The sequence below is a fragment of the Kwoniella dendrophila genome, chromosome 7 (genome assembly GCF_036810415.1).
Source record: "Kwoniella dendrophila CBS 6074 chromosome 7, complete sequence".
In the NCBI taxonomy this organism is placed as follows: domain Eukaryota; kingdom Fungi; phylum Basidiomycota; class Tremellomycetes; order Tremellales; family Cryptococcaceae; genus Kwoniella; species Kwoniella dendrophila.
Window position 1 is genome coordinate 16,922 of NC_089482.1, and position 22,034 is coordinate 38,955.

Genomic DNA, 22,034 nt, shown 5'->3' on the forward strand with positions numbered 1-22,034 from the left:
TTACAACAACCATGTCAAATTCACCCAAGACCACGGATGAAGTCGTTTCAAAGATTTTTGCTCGATCAACTCTCCCCCCTCTAGAACCTGGTACAAAAGTATATGCACCAGAATTGACGAAAACAATAGCAGATTTGAAGGAACATGAGTATGTGATTGCCGGTGAGTGAATCGAGAGTCTACCTGTTACGCTTGAGCAATTATCAAGGCGGCTTCACCACGTATCATAAGCTAATATGTTCTTTTCCTTCCAGCTATACATCTAGCCAATGATGACATCCATCATTGCCATTTGATAGCTCAAGATCACGAAGGAGACTCCACGGCCAATATGCTGCATGCAACACTGCATCGTAGGGAAGGTGATTACTGGAATAGTAAATAGCAAGTTATAATCTCGTCCTTCTTCTCAATCAATATATCGCATCCCTTTGCTTCATTCTCTATACTCAAACCCTATCCCCCTTTCTTCCATACCTCACTGTCCAATTCATTCTTACCGCTCAGGTTTGCTATTGTCTCGTTAGTGATCATTAAAATGACTGACTTCTGATTCACGTCTTTAGCTGGTGGTCAAACGTCCGATCTCATCCTCTCATACCTTCCTCCCACGACGCTAAAGCTTTTGTTGACTCCTGTGAGGATGTTCACAAAAACAAAAGTGACGATACGTCGTTAAGAGAAAAACAATGGGAGGATCTAAAGAAAATCGTCGAGTGGACTAGAGAAAATTACAAATTATAGATGAGACCTGTAGGCTGGTGATTTAGACTAGAAAATCGAGGGTACGCGTCGTGGTTCTGTTGATTAGAAGATTTCGAGGTATCGAGACACGAAAGGATCTGTATGTCAACCAGGTGTAAGCCCCTCTTCTCATGTATCGATAGTAATTCTGCTTTCCCACATGCTCAACGCCCCTTTCATGGCAATAATGAAGTTTCCAACTATATAGTTGATCTATGTGCCAGTAGAACATCGACCCACACTGCTTCATGAGCTGATAGCGAAATAAACGTTTATTGGGTGGATATTCGGTGATGTCATGTAACCAATTCGTTCACCCACTAATCGCCAAACATCCAGTTTGGGTGATTCCAGAACTTATGGTCCATCCTTTGACTTTCTCCTCCTGAATATGCTGATCGTTGTGAAGATACCAATTGCTGCTGTTACATAAATGTTAATCACTCAGTAGTCTATTGCTCCCCTTTACTCATACACCAACGGCGTAAACGAAACGCGCAGAAGAAAGTGAAATTTCAAGGAGATGATTGCCTGAGCAGACTTCCTATCGCCTAGAAGGCTTAATGAGGATCAACAGGCGGTCTTTATTCAGATAAAATCGCATAAATGCTACGCAGCGGTAGGACTGTTTTGGTCTTGGCAGTATGATTTAGATGTATGATCCCGGTATCACGTTTTCTCATATGATTTGCGGCGATTTTCAACCAGTAAGTCGCCGCCGCAGCAGGAAAACATATCGGTAACGGCATTGATGATGATCTTCTAGTCATTCTTTAGTCTTGCGTCCTGAAAATGTCCATTGATATACGACTGGTTAAGCGAGAAAGTAGATCTAGCAAATGGCGGAGATGTACAGTGCAGCGACATTGCCGTACGCAGTAGCTGTTGGCTCGCTTCCTTTGATTCCGCTCTGATGTACAGCTAAGCTGCGACGTTTACCAGATCTCCTTTACATAAAACACATAAAAAACAATTTTCCAGTAAGACTATCAAACATTGGATTGTTGGATATTGCTTCCGAAGTATCATATACCTGACGAAACAGGTAATATGTCCATGATCAACTCAACGTCCTCAAGCTAGTCTCTCATCGCGCAGCTGATTTGTCACCGCTTACATCTCTCATTACACAGCGTAGTCGCGGGACACCTATCGCAAGCTTGCTTAGTCTCAACTTGGAAGGTATATAAAGACTATAGATTACGGTTGGTGCTATGCTTCTTCTATTTTCAATAAACCAACTATCAGATATGTTCCTTCGACACCTTGTCTCCTTATCTGCCTTGGCTAGCAGTTTCGCCACTGCTGCCAGTGTATCTCACTTAACACTTAGGGAAGATAATTCCTTGCCGACAGTGACATTAAATTACTCTACTATACAAGCTTATGAGAAATCTAACACCACCTCTGGCGATTACTATATTTTTAAAAATATTCGATATGCGGCTGCTCCTGTTGGTGATTTAAGATGGGCAGCTCCTCAAGATCCAGTTCAAGAAACCTCTACCAATAACGGTACTTGGGATTCGGAAGGTACGAGTGGATGCTCGAAAGCAGAAGACTGTCTTTTCTTGGATGTTTATGTTCCCGCGAGTGCTTTAGACGGAAACGAAAAGTTACCTGTCCTGTTCTGGAATTATGGTGGTGGTTGGACTGGTGGAAGTAAAGAAGAGAATACTCCAGAGGTAAGTAACATACATATAGTCCATGACCAAGTTGGTCACATATATGAAGGTTTCGAAAACTTACATTTTGCCAATGTCGTTCTTAGGGTTTATTTGAAGCTTCTAGCAACTCCTTCATCTTCGTATCTTACAACTATCGAGTAAGTCCGCTCAGAACATTTTTCATTGACAGGCATTTTTAATTCAAAAAAACGATAAGCTAAGCATTAAATCACTAGCTTGGTATTTTCGGGGTTGCCAATGGTCCAACCCTTCAAAGATCAGGAGGTGTTTCCAATGTAGCTATTTACGACGCTAGAAAGGCTCTCGAATGGGTAGATACCTATATTTCTCAATTTGGTGGAGACCCAGACGAAGTCACCAATTGGGGATTTTCTGCTGGTGGTTCACAAGTCGTAGCCGCTATCACTGTAAGCATTCTCAATGTCGTTAGGTTTAGCCCAATTTTCTGAACTTGTTTCCATACTGGTCCTATAGGCTTTCGGAGGACATAAATGGAAACCCACTTTTAAACGAGCAGTAGTCAACTCACCGGGATGGGTTCCAGGTGCTGGTCATGCTCAAGCTGAACAATACTTACAGAACGTCACCGAGGCTGTCAATTGTACTTGGGGTTCAAACACTATCTCATGTTTAAAGAATGTATCATTTGACGATCTGTTGACCGCAAGTAACAATATAACCTCAACATATAATTATCAAATGCAACCTAGAGCGGATGGGGTGGTTTTACCAGATACCTCAGAATATTTATTATCGATTGGTCAGTTCCATCAGGATGTTCAGGTCTTATTAGGTCATTCAGCGCATGAATCAAATTCCCAAGCACAATCTGGCGTTTCAGACGACGAATCGTACCGAAATGAATTCAAGGTTATTTTCCCTTCTATAACAGATTGGGCGATCGATCAAATCGAAGAGTTGTATCCAGCATCGGATTATAGCTCTTACGGATTACGATTCGCCGCTGCCAAACAACATTACGATATTCCTGGAAAATTATTGCCCCTCACGAATGCCTTTGGTAATCAAACTTACAACTATATCAACTATTTGAGTACCGCAACTCACGGTTCCGATCAATCTTATTGGTGGTATTCGGCTTCTACTTCATCATCAGCATCCACCGGGTCTGCCAGTGCCAGCTCGTCATCTTCAATGGGAAGCGCAAGTAACTCTTCAACGTCAGCATCATCATCATCAGGGATGTCAAGCTCTGGAGGTCCACCCTCTTCTTCAGGATCATCATCTACATCATCTTCAAATTCCACTTCCACCGGTGGTGCTGCAGGTGGTGCAGGAGGAGGGGCTGGGGGCGGATCCTCGAGTCTCTCTGGTACCAATGTTGATGTAGCCAAACAAATGCAAAGATGGTTAACTTCCTTCGTGATTTCTGGAGATCCAAATACATACGCTTCAGCTACAGACTCTAATATCACAAACATCTCGGAATGGCCATTGTATGGATCAAACGACAACGTGGTCGAATTCCAAACCAACGGTACTGGATTCAACCTCACTGGTGACGAATTGGATTCTGCCCAAGTCGTCTTCTGGAACAAAGTGCGTATTTCGAGCTTGCCATGCTTGAAGGGCTGGCTGAGAGTTACGATAAGTGCGTAAAAGAGCTGATGTTTTTTCTGGTTTCTTAGGCTTTATGGTATTAGTAAGCGTGAACTTTCATCGATGAACGACTTCTCCCGAACCGTTACAGGCTGTTTCAAATGGACAATTAGATCACCAATCTCAATTATAATTGGTTTGTTATCAAACATGTTACTGTTTCTGCTGCTTGTGCTACGCACTTGTAGCTTATCTGTACCGTCCTCCACTTAGTTCCCTTGCCAGAAAAGATTCGATAGATCGTATGCATTTCTTAGACCCAGTTGGTAGCCCATTATATACAACTGCATTGGACCGAAATAACGTAATAACGTAGATATATACACAAAAACCAGTTCCATTAACCATAATTTCAACAACACGTTATTACTACACAATTTTTGTTTAAATTTCCTTTTCTCCCTTTTTGACACACACAATATCTCTTGTCCATAGTTGGATAATATATGTTTGATTCTTTTTCTTATAAAGCGTATCTGAAACTCAAGTTTTCAATATCCGTTTGATCACTAAAGTCACCAGCGTTGGCATCGTAGGCCCCTTCACCTCGTTCCTCTGCCAATTTATCTCTTCGTCGGTTCTCCTTGAGATAGTACAATCTAAGTAAGAAAGCCATTGGTATAGTTATGGTGAAGCAAATTATACAGGCAAACATTCCACTTTTATAAGCTGGAACTTCGGTTGAGATGAAGAAATGTGGTCCAACTATATTTCCCGTTGCGTACGCGATGAAGATCATAGCTCCGACAACAACTCTTTTCGTATATCCTGCAACATTGGCTCCAGGAGCGGCAAAACAGATACCGAGGGAGGCGACATATGAACCAAGTATGTAAAAGCCGAATACTAAGGATGTCACGAATGTCAGCTGATTGCGATGCAATACGGGAAGGTAGGGAACTTACATAAAGCACCACTCTTCCTTGTTTTATACTGAATGATGACACCGATTAAACTTGGAATCATCTTGATAGGAGAATATAGTCAACTTGGCTGTGCGATATATTACGAAATATGTATAGCGCTTACATAAGACATAAGAACGTATAATCTAGCTTGTGGAACTTTCCTAGCGATATAAGCACCACTTAATGGGAAAATAACTTGCATAGCAGCTTGGGGAAGACCGATAAGAATTGTTTGGAAAGCAGTGTAACCATATGATTGAAGCTATTGCCGAAGCGTATTAGCACATGTAGTGTACATCCAACAAAACAAAAGGCGGTGTGAGTCGAAGTGAATGAGGTGTAGGACAATTGGAGTACTAGAAATGAAACTTACAATCAAGTGTAGGAAATTACCGATACCACCGTTTGGGACAGAGACGGTAAAAACTATGATAAAGTATGTCCAACCTTGAGGATCTATCCAAGGGCATAAAGCTTCTTTGACTTGGTACCATTTGATTTCCTTATTTCCTAAAGACGATTTATTTCCTCTGACTCGTTCCAAGGCTATTCGCTTCTCGTGCGGTGTGAGGAATCGGCAAGTTTGAGGGTTCTCAGGACACAACCAGAGGAAAATGATAGCGAAAAGGACTGTGATCCCACCGCTGATGAAGAAGAAAAGGAGTGAGTACGATGATTGCATGAAAGTGATGCGTGGAGTCTGAATGTACTCACTTGACAATGAAGATCCAAGCCCATGGTCGAACGTTTGCTACGTGTACATGACCCATACCGTATGATACTAAAGCACCTGCAAAACTTCCCACACCATTACAGCAATACCACAATCCTACACGTAATGGTTGTTCTTCTCTTTTGTAGAATCTTGAGATAAGCAACACAAAACCAGGTGTGACTAAAGCTTCCGCACAACCGAGTAAAGTTCTAATTACGGCAGCTGGAGCGAAATGAGTTGGTGCTGCCATACACATCAATAATCCACCCCAAATCAAGATAGAGGTTCCCATAGTTTTGCTCAAAGGTAGACGTTGAAGTAAAAAGGAACCAGGAAATTCGAAGAATAGATAACCGAAGAAGAAGACTGAACCAAGCCATGAGTAATCGTTGGGTGTGAGGTGAAGATCTTTTCTGAAGGTGAATACAGCTGCATAACTATATACACAATAGTCAGTGACCGTGTGATAAGCGAAGACGTATACATCGATGAAGGTCATTGACAACTCACCTCATAGCACTACGATCGATGTACTGTAGTGTATAAGCTGTCATAGTAAGGGGTAAAAGAAGCTATAGGTAACATTGACTATGAGCGTTCATTACAGTGTGGAATGCGATCTGTGCGAACCTACTAGATCCAGCTTCCTCAATACCCTCTTGTTCTCTTCGGGAGTGACTTCGATGATAGGCATATCATCATAAGATACGCTTTCACCTTTGGCTAATTCATCCATGACGTTTGATCTAGCTGATTCTACCCGTTCAAGACCTTGATCTTTTTCTCCCGGTACTTGATCCTCCAAGTTTGTAATGGGTAAAGCGACTTCATGGGAAGTCATGATATGTGATTTATCCTCTATCATTTGTGACATATTGGATACCTATAGAGAGGAACGATAAATTTGAATAGGTGGAGGAATTATAAATCAAGCAGGGGAAAAGATGGTGAAGCAAGGTTATATAATATGGATAAATCCGTTATCTATGGTATATGACTACTATCATCTTCGGGATATCGCATTAGTCAAGACCAGGCTATCTCCACCTTCACCCTTGCAGGGGATTGATGCTTGAGAATAACGGATGAGAGAATTTGATGGTGATGCAAAGGTTGAAGTGGTGGTAGACAAGGAAGATGAAGATCCTTGATGTATGTTGAGTCGTTATCTACACATCTTCTCTTTGCCCTTTTCCCCCTTTCCCCTTTGCGATTTTCATCTATTCAGGGCTTATAAGTTACTGAAATTGGAATAATAATCGAATAGTTTACGTTACTTTGGCAATTCGATATGGTGGGGCAACACGGGCGAGAAGCACAAAAACATGATCGTTTTGATACAGACTAACTGGTTCAAAACTGAATTAACGGACTTTACATTCATTCGTTTTCATCCAATTCGACTGGTGTCACCCTTTCCTGCCCTTATCAGGGATCATCATCCTCTTTACTCGATCGGTCAATGATTCGGTAAACAACACCATCCTTCATATATTTGTCCTGATTTTATGCAACCTGCAGATAACGATACCCACTTCATTCATCGTCTAAAGATAGCTAATCACAACAAGAATGCCGAGATCGCAAGGAAAGAGTCGGTCTCTTTCTCACATCACCCCACTTAGCGTCGGATTGGTGTCAGCACGATGAGCCCATTTGACTGGACAGCTCTCAATTGCATCATGTCCAGCAAGATGAACCCGGCTCACAAACACGGATATCTATCGGTCTTTCGTTGCAATCTGGGGGATAGAAGTAGATCGGTCATATGCGAAATAGCTCGTTGATATCTGGCTAACTCGGAGTAGCCAAATTCATTGGTAGAATAGTGGGTGAATTGATAGTATAGCATCCAAGACACTCATTGAATATGTAAGTGTATACTGCGATAATCACTTTGGACGTACTGATATAACATCAGCTCACCTGTTTTCATTCAGCTCTTCCTCAAACAAAGCCTGTGTATAGTGAAACTTTTGATAATTGAGCAAACAACATGCCTTCAGCAGAACAACCACCATCAACCGATATATCACCAAATGATATGACAGGTGATCAACTGGCTTTGCCCTCATCTGAGCGTATCACAATGGAAACAAGATTCGGTCAGATAACAGGTGGTAGAACTAAGAATGGGTGTCAAGTGTTTTTGAGTGAGTTAGCACTAAAGATCGTCTGGCACAAGTGGAATCATTACAGTCATGCTGACTTATCACTATAGACGTTCCTTATGGTATTGATGTACCACGATGGACTGATCCTCAACCTCTTCCAGCGGATTATAGATATCCCTCTGAACCGTTTATTCATGATTCGAAATACTGTGCTCAACCTGAAAGAACATATAGTCAAACGAATTCAATGAGGGATAGATTAGGTTTAGGATCACCAACTGAGAATCCATTTTTCGCCGATATCTATATTCCATCAGATTATCAATTATCCCCCCAGCTAGACGGTTCACCTTTATTACCTGTAAAAGTATTCATACATGGTGGTTTTTTACAATATGGCTCAACGTCAGGTCAACATTATAATCAACAGTTTTTCCCTGCAGAACATTATAATGAAATTAGAGTCTTATTAGGTCATAGAGTATCAGTTTTAGGTTTTTTAGGATGTGAAAATCCTGAAAAGATTTCAGGTAACTTTGGATTTAAAGATTGTTGGTTAGGTTTAGAATGGGTAAAACAGAATATCGAATCTTTCGGTGGTGATCCAAATCAAATCCATCTAAGTGGTTTAAGTGGTGGTGGTCATGTTGTGCATCAATTGATACATCAAGCTGCTAGATTGGCTCCGGCACAGGTAGGTTCTTGCAATCCTACCAAATCCTGATCTTGAGTATCTATACGTAGACTAATAACACCTGTTCATATCTCTAGGCTCCTTTTGTCACCGCCCATTTACAATCAAATGCTATCTTAGCAGATCCAGTCACCCCAGCCACTCGAGATATCCAATTTGCAGCCTTATGCGAAGCCCTTGGTGAATCACCTACAACACCAAATATACTAGAAAAGTTGAGGGACACTAAACACATTTCAACGGAAAAACTAGTCAAAGCTGTACAGAATATGGGTGAATTATGTACTTTTAGAGGTGTAGTCGGTGATGATGGTTGGGTCAGATCTGATCAAGTAGAGTACCAGCATAACGGTGGTTTGGCTAAAGGTTTGAAAGAAGCTGGTGTGAAATGTATCTTGGTTGGTGATGTTCGAGACGAGGTGAGTACAACCCACTTGAATATCATTACTTGCAATCAGTAGTGATCGTTTCTGACGATTATCCAATCTATCAGGACTTCTTCTACGCAGGTGTACATGCTTGTAAAACAAAAGCAGACCTTGTACCAAACATCGCACGGTATTATCCTTATGAGCAAAGTCAACAGTTCTTAGATTCGTATAGTCATGTACCTGATGATGCATCTCCTTCAGAATTGAATTTATTATTAGGTAGAGTAAGTCTACATACTATTCTCAAGAATCCTGCGATTAGGCTAATAACCTCCTATAAACAGATTTTAGCCGATGGTCAAGTACATCTACCAGTACGTATGTTAGCTGGTGATTTAGCGAAATATGATTTCCCAGTCATACGATATGCTATTGAATCTGTACCTGAATTTTACGGTACGAATGGTAAAGCATCTCACGGTACAGATTTAGCTGTTCACCAATTACGTTTGAGTGTAATGACTCCTAAAGAAACTTTATCAGCTTTAAAATTCAATGAAGTTTTCTGGTCCGAAACATCTAAAGCAATAAATAACAATGGATCAGAATTCAAACAAAGACCAGACGAAGAGATGTTAGTGTTGGATAAAAATGGTAATACACATTGGTCAAGTGATTGGAGATGGCCATTATTGAGAGAGGCTGAAAAAGTATTTAGAGCTTGATTAAACCAAATTAATAGATTATAGATTCGCTAGTAACGGAAATTGGAAATTGTATTTGCCGATGGATTTTGTATGAACACATGAATATCAATATATGTAAAAAAACAATCACAGTCTGCTCCTTGCTCTGATACAATAGCTCGACATGCTTTCTCGATCAGCAAACCAATGACCAGATATAAGAATCTTACATTTTCCTGTCTTTCGTTGACACACTCCTAGAGCGACCTGACGATCAGCGATGTAATGACGATAATTTCGGTGTTTGCCATGAGCTTGTTATATATGGAGTGGACCGAATTGTTGTCGCAGAGAACATCATATGTCTAAAAACACATGCAACTGTACACACGTAACACAATACATGGTTATACAACAAGATGCAAGTGTGAATATGGTTGAAGCGCAAGAAAGAATGTTGTGGGAGAACTATACGACATGACCAAAATTCATTCCTCCCATTCCGCTATTCATACCCATACCTATGTTCATACCCATGCTCATCTGATTATGGTTGTTTCCACCGCCACCATAAGACATGTTAGGAGGTAATTGACCCGAACTTGCCAAACCGTGAGATCCATATGGAGGGACCGAGTTAGGTAGATGATTGGGGTAATTATTTGAGCTTGGAAGGTGATTACCAAAATGAGCTGAGTGATTATTATCGGGGTTACTGTTGTGATTGCCGAACATTCCTATGAAATCACCAGAACTCCATTGATGATCTTGATTTTGCTGTGAACCAATCGACTGGCCATTAGTATTCGATATAGTCGCATCTAATCCCAAACCAATCCAGGGGAAATCGCCCAAGAAAAAGTCCAACTCATTACCAATAACAGTTGTTAAAGCGGGATCTACAGGCATACTCGTGGGAACATTCTGTAACATTGGATCAATCGGCGGATTTGTCGACATTGCAGTATGAGGAGAAGGTAGAGGTATATCAGATGATGAAACAGATAGCGGTGGGCCGATTTGGACTGGTGTGTGTGTTGGCGGTGCTGGAAGCAGTTGAACCAATCGTCTTAAATACCAAGCATGCAACGTAGGGGAGTCTGACGGGTAAGCTGATGCAGTATCTAGCGCATCGGCTACTTTAGTGATGAGTTTACGGCAATGTTCAATTTCAGGTGTTTCGAACTTGTACGGATGCTGACCTCGGCAAAGCTATTTAGTAATCAGTCGATATAAGCTAATACTCTGGTCTTCGAAGGACTACGAGCAGAAAACTAACTCACAGTAGATAACAAAGTCGCAGCATACAAGGCGAAGTGTAAAAAGGTATCAGATGCGAATGTCAGCTGAGTCCGATCTAAAGTCTCCAATCTGAGAAGGACCGTGGTGGCAGCATTCAGACAATGATTGAAAGCTGGAATAGATGATGGCGAGCCGATATCAAGTTGGTCTTGAGGAGGAAGTCGTAGGATTTGATTAACAATAAGGAGATTCAAGTTCAGGCGCAATGCGGATGTCCATACTCTCGGCTTGTTAATATGGCTCGAGGTTCCGCCGACTTTACAAATCATCGAATCAGCTAACGCAGTTCCCTCAAAGGATACATCAACTCACCATCGATGATATCTCTGATCCAAGCCTCACAACTGACGTCCCAGTCCTGGTTCATTGTTCTGGTCAACATACTCAGCGAGAGTGCACTGCCGTATGCTGGCTCGTTCGGTATGCTGCCAGTCAAAAGGTCTCGATATTTGAGGAATTTAGCGCGCAGTTCAACTGAAGATACTAATCCCGTGTCTCGAAGCAGGGTATCGGGTCTTGCTCGCTTTAGCCAATGATGCCTGTTCAGAATGGACATTGGTCAGATTTGGTTTGTTGACATGCATAGCACATGAGAAAACGCAAGAACTTACGCTGTAGCTACTAGCGGATCCGACGGTGGGATTAACATGGGTTGCTGAAATTGCATGTTGAAAATCGAATTGGCAATGAACAAACATAACCTGCAGAGCGACAAGAGCATAATCAACCGTCGGTGATGACCTGCAAGGTGCGTGGTGTGATCATACTCACCACACTCGTTGTTTCATTCTCAAAGATCTATGCTCATCCTCGTTTAAACGGTTCATCTCCACGGCAGATGGTATTCTGCCCAAATTCAACTCTTTGCCTAAAAGTATCGCCTGAAAAACAGGATGGTCAACCGACTAAAAGTTTAGGCGTTTTGCACACAGATGAATGATTCATTATACATACTCGATTGAGATGATATCCTGCTTTATCGTCATTTGGTTCTTTGAACATAGTCAATATCACCATAGCTCTAAGAACGTCGATACTGATGATAGCTTCAGCAAAAGCCCATGTCATCAGATCCCTTGCGAGTACCAATATCTGTTGATGGACTGATTGGGCTGATTCAGGTGAGATGTTCTGTCCATCGGTTGTATGTGTAGATAGAGACGAGAGGTATCGCGAGGTGACACACACTATGATTTATCAAAACATCTCAGTTCCGGCTCAGTAGGGCTGTGGGGGTCGGCTTGTAGGAACTTACAGATCGCTGTGTAAAGAAATGAAGAGCGTTCTCTGACATAATCGTGCGTATGTATGGTTGCATCCATCATAGGCAGGTAACCATTGTGATGTGTCATGAACCTTCAAAAGGGGAGGTAGTAGTAGTATTAGCTAGACACGAAAGTTTGAAGATCGTTATATTTGACTTACAAATGGAATAACGCTCTTGCCTCCGTCTCATCAACAAACCCAGCTCTAATAGGATCATCTACCAGTTCAGGACCTCTTGTAGGAGCCTTACCTTTATTCGAGCTTTTCTTGTTTGCATCTCCAACGTTACCACTAGAAATACCTCCAACATGCGCTGACCTGTTGAACGCTTGTTTAGATCGGTCACCTTCTTCGCTGGATGCGTCGTCCGAGCTTTCTTCTCCGACCATATGGCGGAGGGACATCTGTTTCGGCTGCCTATAATCATCTTCGTTGGTCGTGCTGTTTGAATGGTGATGAGCCTGGGACCTAGGTTCAGGATCGTTTGAAATGAATGGGAATCTGGGATCACCGAATGTCTGAGGTGGTGTATTATCGTGTTGTTTACGGCTTCTGTCATTGATAGTATTGCTTTGTGCATTGGTTGAAGAGGGTCCAGCATGTGGTTGTGGTTGATCCTGTGGTATAGTCACACCAGCAAGTAAAGGTAATCTAGATGTTGGACGGTTGTGTAGTTAGTGAAATATAAGCATTTTATAGTTGCGTGATAATTATCGATCAAACGCGTAGGAGATATACGACTTACGGTCTTTTTCTCTTCCTACCTCTGTTATGTTTGGAGAATTCGCAACCAAGATTCATTCGCTCACATCTCGAACAAGGGAATAGATGCTGAGGATCGTCGGGATGAGGGTGACATCTTATCTATAGGCATCGTATGCCAATTTAGTTTATAACATACCGGCTAATTAAACTAGAAAACAATTCACCTTGTGCCTTCTACATTCATTACAAGCTTCTCTACCTCTATCTACTTTACCCAATCTTTTCTTTGGATTATCATTATCTTCATCTTGTTCCTGTTGATCATCAGGTTCAGGTTGATTTAGATCGGTTTCATGATACGGTCTCTTGATTGAACTGATATCGGTATACTGTGTATGCTGCATTGCTTATGGGGCTTTGTAGCTGAGTGTATACGAGGAGAAGATAATCTCAAGTTGGGAAGGTAAGAGACCGATGTTGAGATAATCCTAAAAGGGTTAATAGATGTATGAAAAGGGAGCTACAGTGTGTAGACCCTATACATACTATACTCACTATACTCACTGTACCCTATTATCACAGTTCACATATCGGATATCGGTTAAATGCTATACTGTACAAGCGAGTTTACGTAACTCTACATCACCATACCCCATCTTACCCCACTTTATCTATTTAACCCTTTAGTGCTTATCATCAAGTAGAGTCAAGTCCACGTCACTTTGCCACTGTGCCTGGTTATATAAGCTTATGAGATCGAATATGAGATCGGCAATACCGTACTATAAGTCGCCGTATCTTTCATATTCATCTCGGTAAATGATAATGATATACAGTACTCGTAGTGGTAGTAAGATAACAACAACATCCAAATAACGCTACCTTGACTCGATTGGTTTCTTTCGAGTCGTTGATCCAAGTTGTATATATACATAGACAGAGAGATTAGAGTGTAGCAGTCGTGATCCTTTTTCACAACAAACCTTTACCACCATCACCCTCTGTTATTCTCATCAACCCTCACAACATGTATGACGCTGTAGTACTTGGATCAGGTGGTAAGTGGACGAGGTGACATCTTGCTTGTTATGGTGAAGGTTCATCTCGACTGATCTCCAGCACTGTCCGACAGTTGTTGGTCTTTCGATTGCACTTGAAGTTCAATCCAGAGGTATCAAAGTAGCTGTAGTAGCCAGAGATTTGGCCGAAGATTCTGATAGCTTTGGATTCGCTAGTCCCTGGGCAGGATGTAATTGGTTTTCTTTCGCAAATGGTTTATCTGATCCAGCTTCAGATTGGGATAGAATAACATACAAGAAATTGGAAAAAATTGCGAAAGAAAGACCTGATTTATGCTTGAAAGTACCTTGCTGGAATGTTTATGATAGACCAAAAGGTCTAGATGAGGAATTATGGTATAAAGATATAGTTACGGATGTGAGTTAACTGTTTGTCTTTACATATGTAGTGAAATTGTGCTGTACTGATTTATCTCCCTGATTGTTCAAATAGTACAAAGATCTCACTGGGTCTTCCCAAAATCCACTTCCAGGTAACAAGAAATACTGCAACTATTTCAAAACATGGATTTTACATGCACCAAATTACACGAAATATCTAGGTGAAAAAGCTAGATCGCTCGGAATACCTGTTATACGATATCGATTATCATCAATCGACGAAGCATATAACATGAATTCAATTGGTAAAGTTAATTTAGTTATTAATGCTACTGGTTTAGGTTCAAAAGCTTTGATTGGTGTAGAAGATGATAAAGTATATCCAGCAAGAGGTCAAACTGTTTTAGTTAAAGCTCCATGGGTTAAAGAATGTATCTTCCATGTAGAAGGTTTCTTCGCTAATAAAGATGGCGAAGATGAGACACAGAGTAAGTTCACACAGTGTGACCTGTCAATCGATATCGATCCCTTCCATCATTCTTTCGAAGAAGGTCACAACCGAGATTTACCATACTAATTCGCTGCAATTTCGAATAGAAGCACCACCACAAGCAGCATACATGATACCACGACCTGGACCTGAAGGACACGTAGTCCTAGGAGGACATTATCGAGTAGGAGATTGGGCTACAAATGCAGATCTAGTTGAGGCCGAGAGAATCTTGAAAGATTGTTATAATCTATGTCCTATGTTAGCTGGGCCAGATGGTAAATCATGGAAAGATATTGAAGTCGTAGCTCATAACGTTGGGTTAAGACCTGCAAGAGAAGGTGGAGCAAGAATGGAATTGGAAGAAAGACAGATCGGTCAAAATGGTAATTCAACGCATATAGCTCCAGGTTCTATCAAAAATTCATTAGGAAGAAAAGTAGCTGTCGTTCATGCTTATGGTGTTGGAGGTGCTGGGTAAGTTTCCGCTTTCTCTTTTCAATGTGTAGATCGTACAAGCTGATACCGGTGACATATCTCTATCCTTTACAGTTTCCAGAACTCTTTGGGTTTAGCCGAAAAAGTGTCTGATTTAGCTGTTGGATATCTTAAAAGCGATAAAAGCAACCAAGCTAAGTTGTAAATACTCGAATGATTATTAAAAATCTGGATAAGGTTGTTTCACAAGTTGTATTCATTCATTTTAGATTGTAGATAAGGTATAAATGCATTTGCGTTAAATTGTTTTACTATGACCGATTGCCGTGTGAACTCTCACCATCTGACTATCTACTCATTTCAGCAGCTACTGATCCGCTTCTATCCTATAATATGACCGATCTTCCTTCTTTTGGATCAACTCAAATGTGCTTTATCTACCAACCCACTATCCAAGATCAAATCTAACCATTCTCCTACCAAAGGTATATCTTCATGTCTCCATACACCCTTTTCCACTGCAGGATGTAAAGTTGAAGAAGTATACCAACCAAACAACAAGAAATCAGCATGACTTGGTTGATTACCACCTAATAAATACAACTGCTCTTTATTTTCCTTTTTATATTTCAATAAATCATTTATAACATTTAATCTATTTCTAGCGGCAGATAATTGTTTTTCTAATTCTTCCTTGATTTCAAACTTGTCAATTAATTCAGAATGTTTTCGAATATCTCCACCAAATTTGGATTTTATGAAATATGTTTTTGATTCCGAATCGAAATGTTTGGTTATCTATATGATAAGTATGAAAGCGATCAGTACCATCTTCGAGGATCTAGAAGGAAATTTCAAAACTTACCGAAGCACCAACTAAAGGTCTTAACTCATTCGCAAGAGTAGTATTACTCCAAATTTCAATGAATTTAGCAAACTCTTTCCCTTCTTTTGATCCGCCAAATAATGATTTTTCAGGTGTACCATGTTGTTCTTCGAGCTAAATATCAATCAAAGGGGAGAAAGCAAAATGGTCAGTTGATCGATTTCTCAGTTGAAAGAGAGAGAGATGAAACCCCAAACTTACATATTCAGCGATTTCCCAAGAATCAGTAATAAATTCACCATCAACCTCAATCGTTGGTACAGTGACTGATTGATTCTTAGTCAATTCGGCTAATTCACCTCTGATTTGAGGGAATGTTTTGGATGAATTGGTCACTTCTTGTTTGAAGAAACTGGTGAGAGCGCAAAGCGAAGTATCAGTGATCTTCCTCATTCACCCGTCGAGTCATGATTAGCTGTGGTAAGAGCATGACTTCCAATTCTCACACGTGTTCTAAGTAGCTCTTGTATATGTAGATATGAGGTCTGGAGGAAATCACCTACGCTAAGTCAAGTTTTGTCTTCCAGACATGAGGTGAAATAACTCGACCATCAGGGTTTGAAGCGTCTCCCACTAACTGATATAAGGTGTATTTAGCCATGATCGATTATAACAGAATGTAGGTGTATATATTCCGAGATCGACGAGCTACTATCACCTTGATCTACATTATTATTGAGGTGAAAGCTGTAAATTTGACGTTTCAAGAGGGTTACTGACAGTGCAGCTAAAAAAAAAACGAGTCCCACTTGGTTATTTTATCGATGATGTGATTACGAGTGATCTACAATGCCTGGGTGTCATCAATTGGTTCTATCGGACATGACCGAAGTGGTTGTTCTGTAAATCATCATTCCAACGACCGAGAAAAGTAGACCTCTTTTTGCTGCATCAAGTCCTCTAGTTGTCATTACAGATGGGCTCAAGAGCGGCAATGATAGAGGTGATCTAATCCATGGGAAACAGGATCGGATTAACGATGATTTTGGTACTCTACAGGAATCCGGTATAACCTTGTCGAAGGATATCAGCACGTTGTAAGCAGGCAAGTTTATACCGGATGGCGACGTTGGCAGTTTTGGATTGTTTGCTATTAGTTGAAGATACTACTGGTGTGCAAGAATATATATATATCAGTCAAATTGTCCCTCCTTCTTGTCAAATTGATTGAAAGCTTCATTCAGTCAGAGAGCATTACAGATGTCAATCTCGGTGAGTTACATCCAAAGTTATCATCGACCAAGATATAAAAATTGCCAGAATCATGAAAACACACAAATTATGCCTGTGGAAGCGGTTTGAGCTGGTGTAACTGATCACCTGCGAGTCGAAGCATTTACAATAGATGAAGAAGATTTTTTGGCTGTATCGTTTGGATCTAAACAGTGATTGCAAGGGTACATTCACTCTTACTAGGTTGTCAAAACAAAGCAGCTTCAAACCTTCTATCTCAGAGATGCACTGAGACTACAGTGTACTGAAACGCCTATCATTGTGATAGTTGTAGAAGTGATTATGCGACCATTCACGTCCTGAACCCTATTTTATCGACTTGATGTCACGATATGTACAAGCAGCTACATACGCAAACTGACCAAAAGGTACAATACTCAATTCGCTGGATCCGGATTGAATCTGCTTATATACTAGCTGCGAACGAGATATGTCATACCATGACACTTGAAGCGACTCACGTAAGTATCAGTTAATACTGGGTTCCACTTCTTTCGGGATCTGCAAGATCAGCAGATTCTTCCAGAAAGAGACTACTTCATCTGAACAGCGCCGAACATTCTGATCGTTTACCTGATGATAATTGATAACGTTAAAGGATAGTGACATCAAGCTGAAATCAGTTGGCATGTTAGTGATGCTGATTTGGTACAGACAAATTCCAATACTATCAAAGGGGGAAGTTAGGTGAATTAAAGAGAAACTATTTCTGGTCCTGGTAGACATGGTGTGGCCATCATCGAAGGGATCCTGCTTCCGGCTTGTGGTGCTGAGTAGTCCGCCAATGTGGAAGAATGTATTGAGTTGATTCATTACCCAGGTCACAATCTTACGCGAAAGAAGTCTTTGTTCTTCATTTCGACCACTCCTCGGTCAGAAAAGACATCGGTGTAAGCTTTTCTTGGCTTGCATGTGTCAGCAATATCATCATAGACGAGCTCAGTTAATGAAGAATTCTCTGTTGATTTCTTGGTAAACTCGGTATTGAGCGGGTGATCACGGTCAAACGGACGTTAACGGTATGAGCGACCTCGCATATAAATGGTGTGTGAGGGGTGTCAAGGTCTGCGCTGACCTTGCTGTGCATACAATAAGCATGTACCCTTGACACCACAGGAGGTATGAAGTAAACGTGTGTTACTCTCAGCGAGGATTACATTCAAGGATACGCTCTCCTCGACTTGGAAAACATGAAAATAACCCCGCGGCATGTCCTCGTTTTTCCGAACAACAAAATAGTTTATTTCCGAAATTCGTTCATTAAGGGATGAAGGGGTTTGCAGCTGTCTTTGGCTATTTCTCCTCCTGTTGCAGATTGTTCTACTTTGTATACGTATTCGTTGCCGCTTGAAGAGTTTGACTTGGCGCGCTAATCTGAACAATTAAGGAGACCAAGACTAGCTCTCATATGCATACAAACAGTGTTTTAGGGGCAATAAAAGATACAATTATAATACCTGTACTTGCCGAAAAAGGGGCTGTACCTGACCTTCGGGAACAGCAGTTCTAGCGTGTCTGCAATAACTTTTACCAGAATTTAACAGCAACAGCAAATCATATCGTTTTCATTCAAGATCCGAGACGAGACTAAGTGAGAACGAATGGTGTTTTCGGACCGAGGTTCTCACATCATTTCCTGAACAATACAGGATAACGGAACAAGCGAGTTTTGTTGAGCTCCTTCAAATTTCGATAAGCATGCGAAATGAATCCAATTGCTAACATGGGGAAAGAGTGGTCCTCCACCCTCCAAATATGGTTCTCGGTTAATTATGGCTTATCATCTGTTATACTACTTGCTGGTTCAATGAAGTCTGTAGTTACGTACTCTCTGTTTATATATGTTTTCTACGGCAAGTTCAAAAGTGGGGAAAGAGATAACAAAAGTGTATGTACGACCGCATGAAATCACAATTCAGCTGTTAATGACGGCATCGTATGCTGACATCAAAAGTGGGGGAGTAGTATCGTCGTATCTCCCGACGCCAAAACAACTGTAACAAGGTTTTTTCTTTTCTTGAGCGTTTCTTTCCTTCTTGCCCTTCATTCTGTAATCGATCGCGCTAAAGTCAGAAATATCTTCTTAATTTTCTTTTTTCTGGTCCGCCGGCGTCCGTTCCGATGATTTCAAGGGTTACGTTACTTCCTTAAACCCTATCAAGTCATTTCCCTTTTATCCCATACAAAATGAAAAACACATGATGATGTTTTTTACAGTATGCAACCTTGTTTCTCTTTGTCATCCACAATCAAAAGTGGGGGATGTATGCGGAGCGGCTAATATGTTTGTACACCAAAATAGTAAATTCCGTGAAATATTCTTTGGGCAACATCATAGCCCCGCCTTTTACCTGTTCTCTCCGTTTTTTGTTTTGATGGAGAACTAGCAAAAAAATCATATAAGATCCAAAAGGAATGAGATAAGCGAGTTTTTCTTTCTTCTCCCCCTCGTTTGTGTTCTTTTCGTTATTACTTTTACTTTTGTACTTGATAAGCAGGTATCCAGTTCTGCTTCATACCTTTCTAGATTCGTTCTCTCAATTCGACAATAAATTATCTTGATTCAATTTTACTCGTATTCATATCAAACACAAACACCAGATCAGGTCATTCAAAATGGCTGCTCATCAAGAAAAAGACCTTAAACCATTCTCTCATGAAGTTGAATTAGCTGAAGATGCTAAACATGGGTTCGCCGCTGAGAAACTAGGCGTTGACAATGTTGATAGACACTTGGAAGTTCATATGCCTGAATCACTTCGTGGTATGTCAGCAGAAGAAACCGCTGTTTTAGATAAAGCTATTACAAGAAAAATCGATATTTTAATGATGCCTGTGTTAATGGCTCTTTACATTTTGTAAGTTACAACACGACTGTAATTACGTAGAAAGGTTTGAACGGATTGTTGATAAGTTATATTTTGTGCAATATAGGAATTATCTTGATAGACAAAATATCAGTTCAGCAAAAATTGCCGGTATAGCCAAAGACTTAGGAATGACAACTACCCAATACAATACTTGTGTTGCTGTACTTTTCGCTGGTTACGTATCTTTACAAATTCCATCAAATATGTTAATTTCCAAAATCAAATATCCCGGTATCTGTAAGTCACTTATCAATATCAATCGACTTCAAGATGCTTTGTAGCTGATAATAATGTATATTACTTCCATAGACATCTGTTTCATGTGTGCCGTTTGGGGTTTGATTTCAGGATGTACTGGAGCAGTCCAATCCTATGCTGGTCTTGCCGTCTGTAGAGTCATTCTTGGGTGAGTTGAAAGTCTTATAACTGTCTGCACACACTACAAATAGCTGATACTCAACATTTCATCTTTCAGTTTCGCCGAAGCTGCTTTCCTTCCCGGTGCTATTTTCTTAGTATCATGTTTCTACACCAAGAAACAGATGGCTTTAAGATCAGCTTTATTCTATAGTGGATCTCAAATCGGTAATGCATTTGGTGGATTATTTGCCTTAGCTATTTTAGAATTAGAGGGTAGTCATGGGTTAAAAGGCTGGAGAGTAAGTCCTCGCAACCTATAGAATATGCAACAAATACATCGAGATCGCTATACTGATATCTCTTGTGTGTTTTTGATTTAGTGGTTATTCATCGTTGAAGGTGCAATGACAGTCGGTTTAGCCGGTGTGTTCGCAACATTTATCCCCAATAGACCAGAAACCGTCAGATGGGTTACAGATCAAGAAAGAGATAGATTAGTCTTTAGATTGCAAGAAGATAGAGGTTCAAAAGATTCAACAGATGAAGTTGGTGTTTGGGAAGCTTTCAAAATGGCTATTTATGATACAAAGACTTGGTTACTGTGCGCCGTGCTTCAGCTCGACTTCATTGCCGCTTCAGTAACCAACTTCTTCCCTGTTGTAGTTAATGGTCTAGGTTTCGTAAGTTTAGCTAATCATTAAGATTGTCGTCCAAAAACCCCCTGACATCTCGCTAATCTGCACCATCTTTGCAGAACCGAACAATCACCCTCGCTATCACTTGTCCACCATACGTCATTTGCTGTTTCGTCATTATCATCAACGGTTGGCACTCCGATAGAATGAACGAACGATTCCTTCACGTTGCTATCCCCATGTGTTTCACTGTACTTGGTAACATCATTGCCGTCTCTACGACCAACACCGCTGCAAGATACGTGGCTATGTGTATTTTACCATCCTCATTCTATTCAGCTTCAACCGTTATCTTATCATGGATTTCATCATCAATGACTGGTCCTGCCATCAAAAGAGCTATTGTCTACGCTTTGATCAATGCTCTCTGTAATACACCAAATATTTGGACCTCGTACCTCTACTACGATTCCCCAAGATATATCGCAGCCTTCATGGTTGATTTATTCGCGGCTGCCGGAGGAGTCGGTATGGCTGTCGTCTTATATCTTTACTTGAGAAGACAAAATGCAAAGATCGAAAGAGGAGAATCGCTTGGTCCTCATGGACCTTCGCAACTCCAAATCGATGCTGGGTTCAGATATCAATTGTAAGAGATTTATAAGATTATTAGTGAATAGCAAGATATGATATAGGTAGATTCGATATGTGTCGCTTGTTTATAGAAGAACGATGAGGGGAGAAGGAAGGAGTCAACATCAAATTGGTATGCCGAGCATTAATTCTATATATTTTGTACTTGGAAAGACTGGCATCATCCCACGCATGAATTATAACTCATACATGTAAATCCAAGATTGCTATGCATTGCATCCCATATCAATGCGGCAGAAAGAGATATGATATCTT

At 40.8% G+C, this 22,034-nt stretch overlaps 8 protein-coding genes across 8 annotated transcripts; 5 read left to right on the forward strand and 3 right to left on the reverse strand.

The window, feature by feature from the left end:
• Window positions 1-11: 11 nt before the first annotated feature.
• Window positions 12-744, forward strand: L201_005245 (uncharacterized protein; the record flags this gene model as incomplete). Its single annotated transcript, XM_066220978.1, has 3 exons — window positions 12-162; window positions 255-384; window positions 567-744. The coding sequence occupies 3 exons, from the start codon at window positions 12-14 to the stop codon at window positions 742-744; spliced, it is 459 nt and encodes a 152-aa protein (XP_066077075.1).
• Window positions 745-1,994: 1,250 nt separating this feature from the next.
• Window positions 1,995-4,368, forward strand: L201_005246 (uncharacterized protein; the record flags this gene model as incomplete). Its single annotated transcript, XM_066220979.1, has 6 exons — window positions 1,995-2,429; window positions 2,516-2,569; window positions 2,648-2,839; window positions 2,907-3,992; window positions 4,082-4,095; window positions 4,266-4,368. The coding sequence occupies 6 exons, from the start codon at window positions 1,995-1,997 to the stop codon at window positions 4,366-4,368; spliced, it is 1,884 nt and encodes a 627-aa protein (XP_066077076.1).
• A 147-nt stretch (window positions 4,369-4,515) lies between these two features.
• L201_005247 (uncharacterized protein) lies at window positions 4,516-6,549 on the reverse strand (the record flags this gene model as incomplete). Its single annotated transcript, XM_066220980.1, has 7 exons — window positions 4,516-4,898; window positions 4,958-5,018; window positions 5,082-5,222; window positions 5,334-5,604; window positions 5,675-6,112; window positions 6,186-6,247; window positions 6,310-6,549. 7 exons carry the CDS (start codon window positions 6,547-6,549, stop codon window positions 4,516-4,518), a joined length of 1,596 nt encoding a protein of 531 aa, XP_066077077.1.
• Window positions 6,550-7,671: 1,122 nt separating this feature from the next.
• Window positions 7,672-9,579, forward strand: L201_005248 (uncharacterized protein; the record flags this gene model as incomplete). The annotated part of the gene is made up of 5 exons (XM_066220981.1): window positions 7,672-7,828; window positions 7,897-8,483; window positions 8,561-8,902; window positions 8,977-9,138; window positions 9,199-9,579. 5 exons carry the CDS (start codon window positions 7,672-7,674, stop codon window positions 9,577-9,579), a joined length of 1,629 nt encoding a protein of 542 aa, XP_066077078.1.
• A 429-nt stretch (window positions 9,580-10,008) lies between these two features.
• On the reverse strand, window positions 10,009-13,217 carry L201_005249 (uncharacterized protein; the record flags this gene model as incomplete). Its single annotated transcript, XM_066220982.1, has 10 exons — window positions 10,009-10,752; window positions 10,824-11,098; window positions 11,155-11,381; window positions 11,454-11,543; window positions 11,614-11,723; window positions 11,797-12,029; window positions 12,098-12,198; window positions 12,268-12,759; window positions 12,854-12,972; window positions 13,038-13,217. The coding sequence occupies 10 exons, from the start codon at window positions 13,215-13,217 to the stop codon at window positions 10,009-10,011; spliced, it is 2,571 nt and encodes an 856-aa protein (XP_066077079.1).
• Window positions 13,218-13,840: 623 nt separating this feature from the next.
• L201_005250 (uncharacterized protein) lies at window positions 13,841-15,346 on the forward strand (the record flags this gene model as incomplete). Its single annotated transcript, XM_066220983.1, has 5 exons — window positions 13,841-13,871; window positions 13,946-14,250; window positions 14,326-14,701; window positions 14,811-15,180; window positions 15,256-15,346. The coding sequence occupies 5 exons, from the start codon at window positions 13,841-13,843 to the stop codon at window positions 15,344-15,346; spliced, it is 1,173 nt and encodes a 390-aa protein (XP_066077080.1).
• A 212-nt stretch (window positions 15,347-15,558) lies between these two features.
• On the reverse strand, window positions 15,559-16,628 carry L201_005251 (uncharacterized protein; the record flags this gene model as incomplete). Its single annotated transcript, XM_066220984.1, has 4 exons — window positions 15,559-15,939; window positions 16,007-16,141; window positions 16,229-16,379; window positions 16,531-16,628. The coding sequence occupies 4 exons, from the start codon at window positions 16,626-16,628 to the stop codon at window positions 15,559-15,561; spliced, it is 765 nt and encodes a 254-aa protein (XP_066077081.1).
• A 3,248-nt stretch (window positions 16,629-19,876) lies between these two features.
• On the forward strand, window positions 19,877-21,778 carry L201_005252 (uncharacterized protein; the record flags this gene model as incomplete). The annotated part of the gene is made up of 6 exons (XM_066220985.1): window positions 19,877-20,118; window positions 20,195-20,367; window positions 20,440-20,536; window positions 20,606-20,789; window positions 20,871-21,170; window positions 21,245-21,778. The coding sequence occupies 6 exons, from the start codon at window positions 19,877-19,879 to the stop codon at window positions 21,776-21,778; spliced, it is 1,530 nt and encodes a 509-aa protein (XP_066077082.1).
• Window positions 21,779-22,034: the final 256 nt, after the last annotated feature.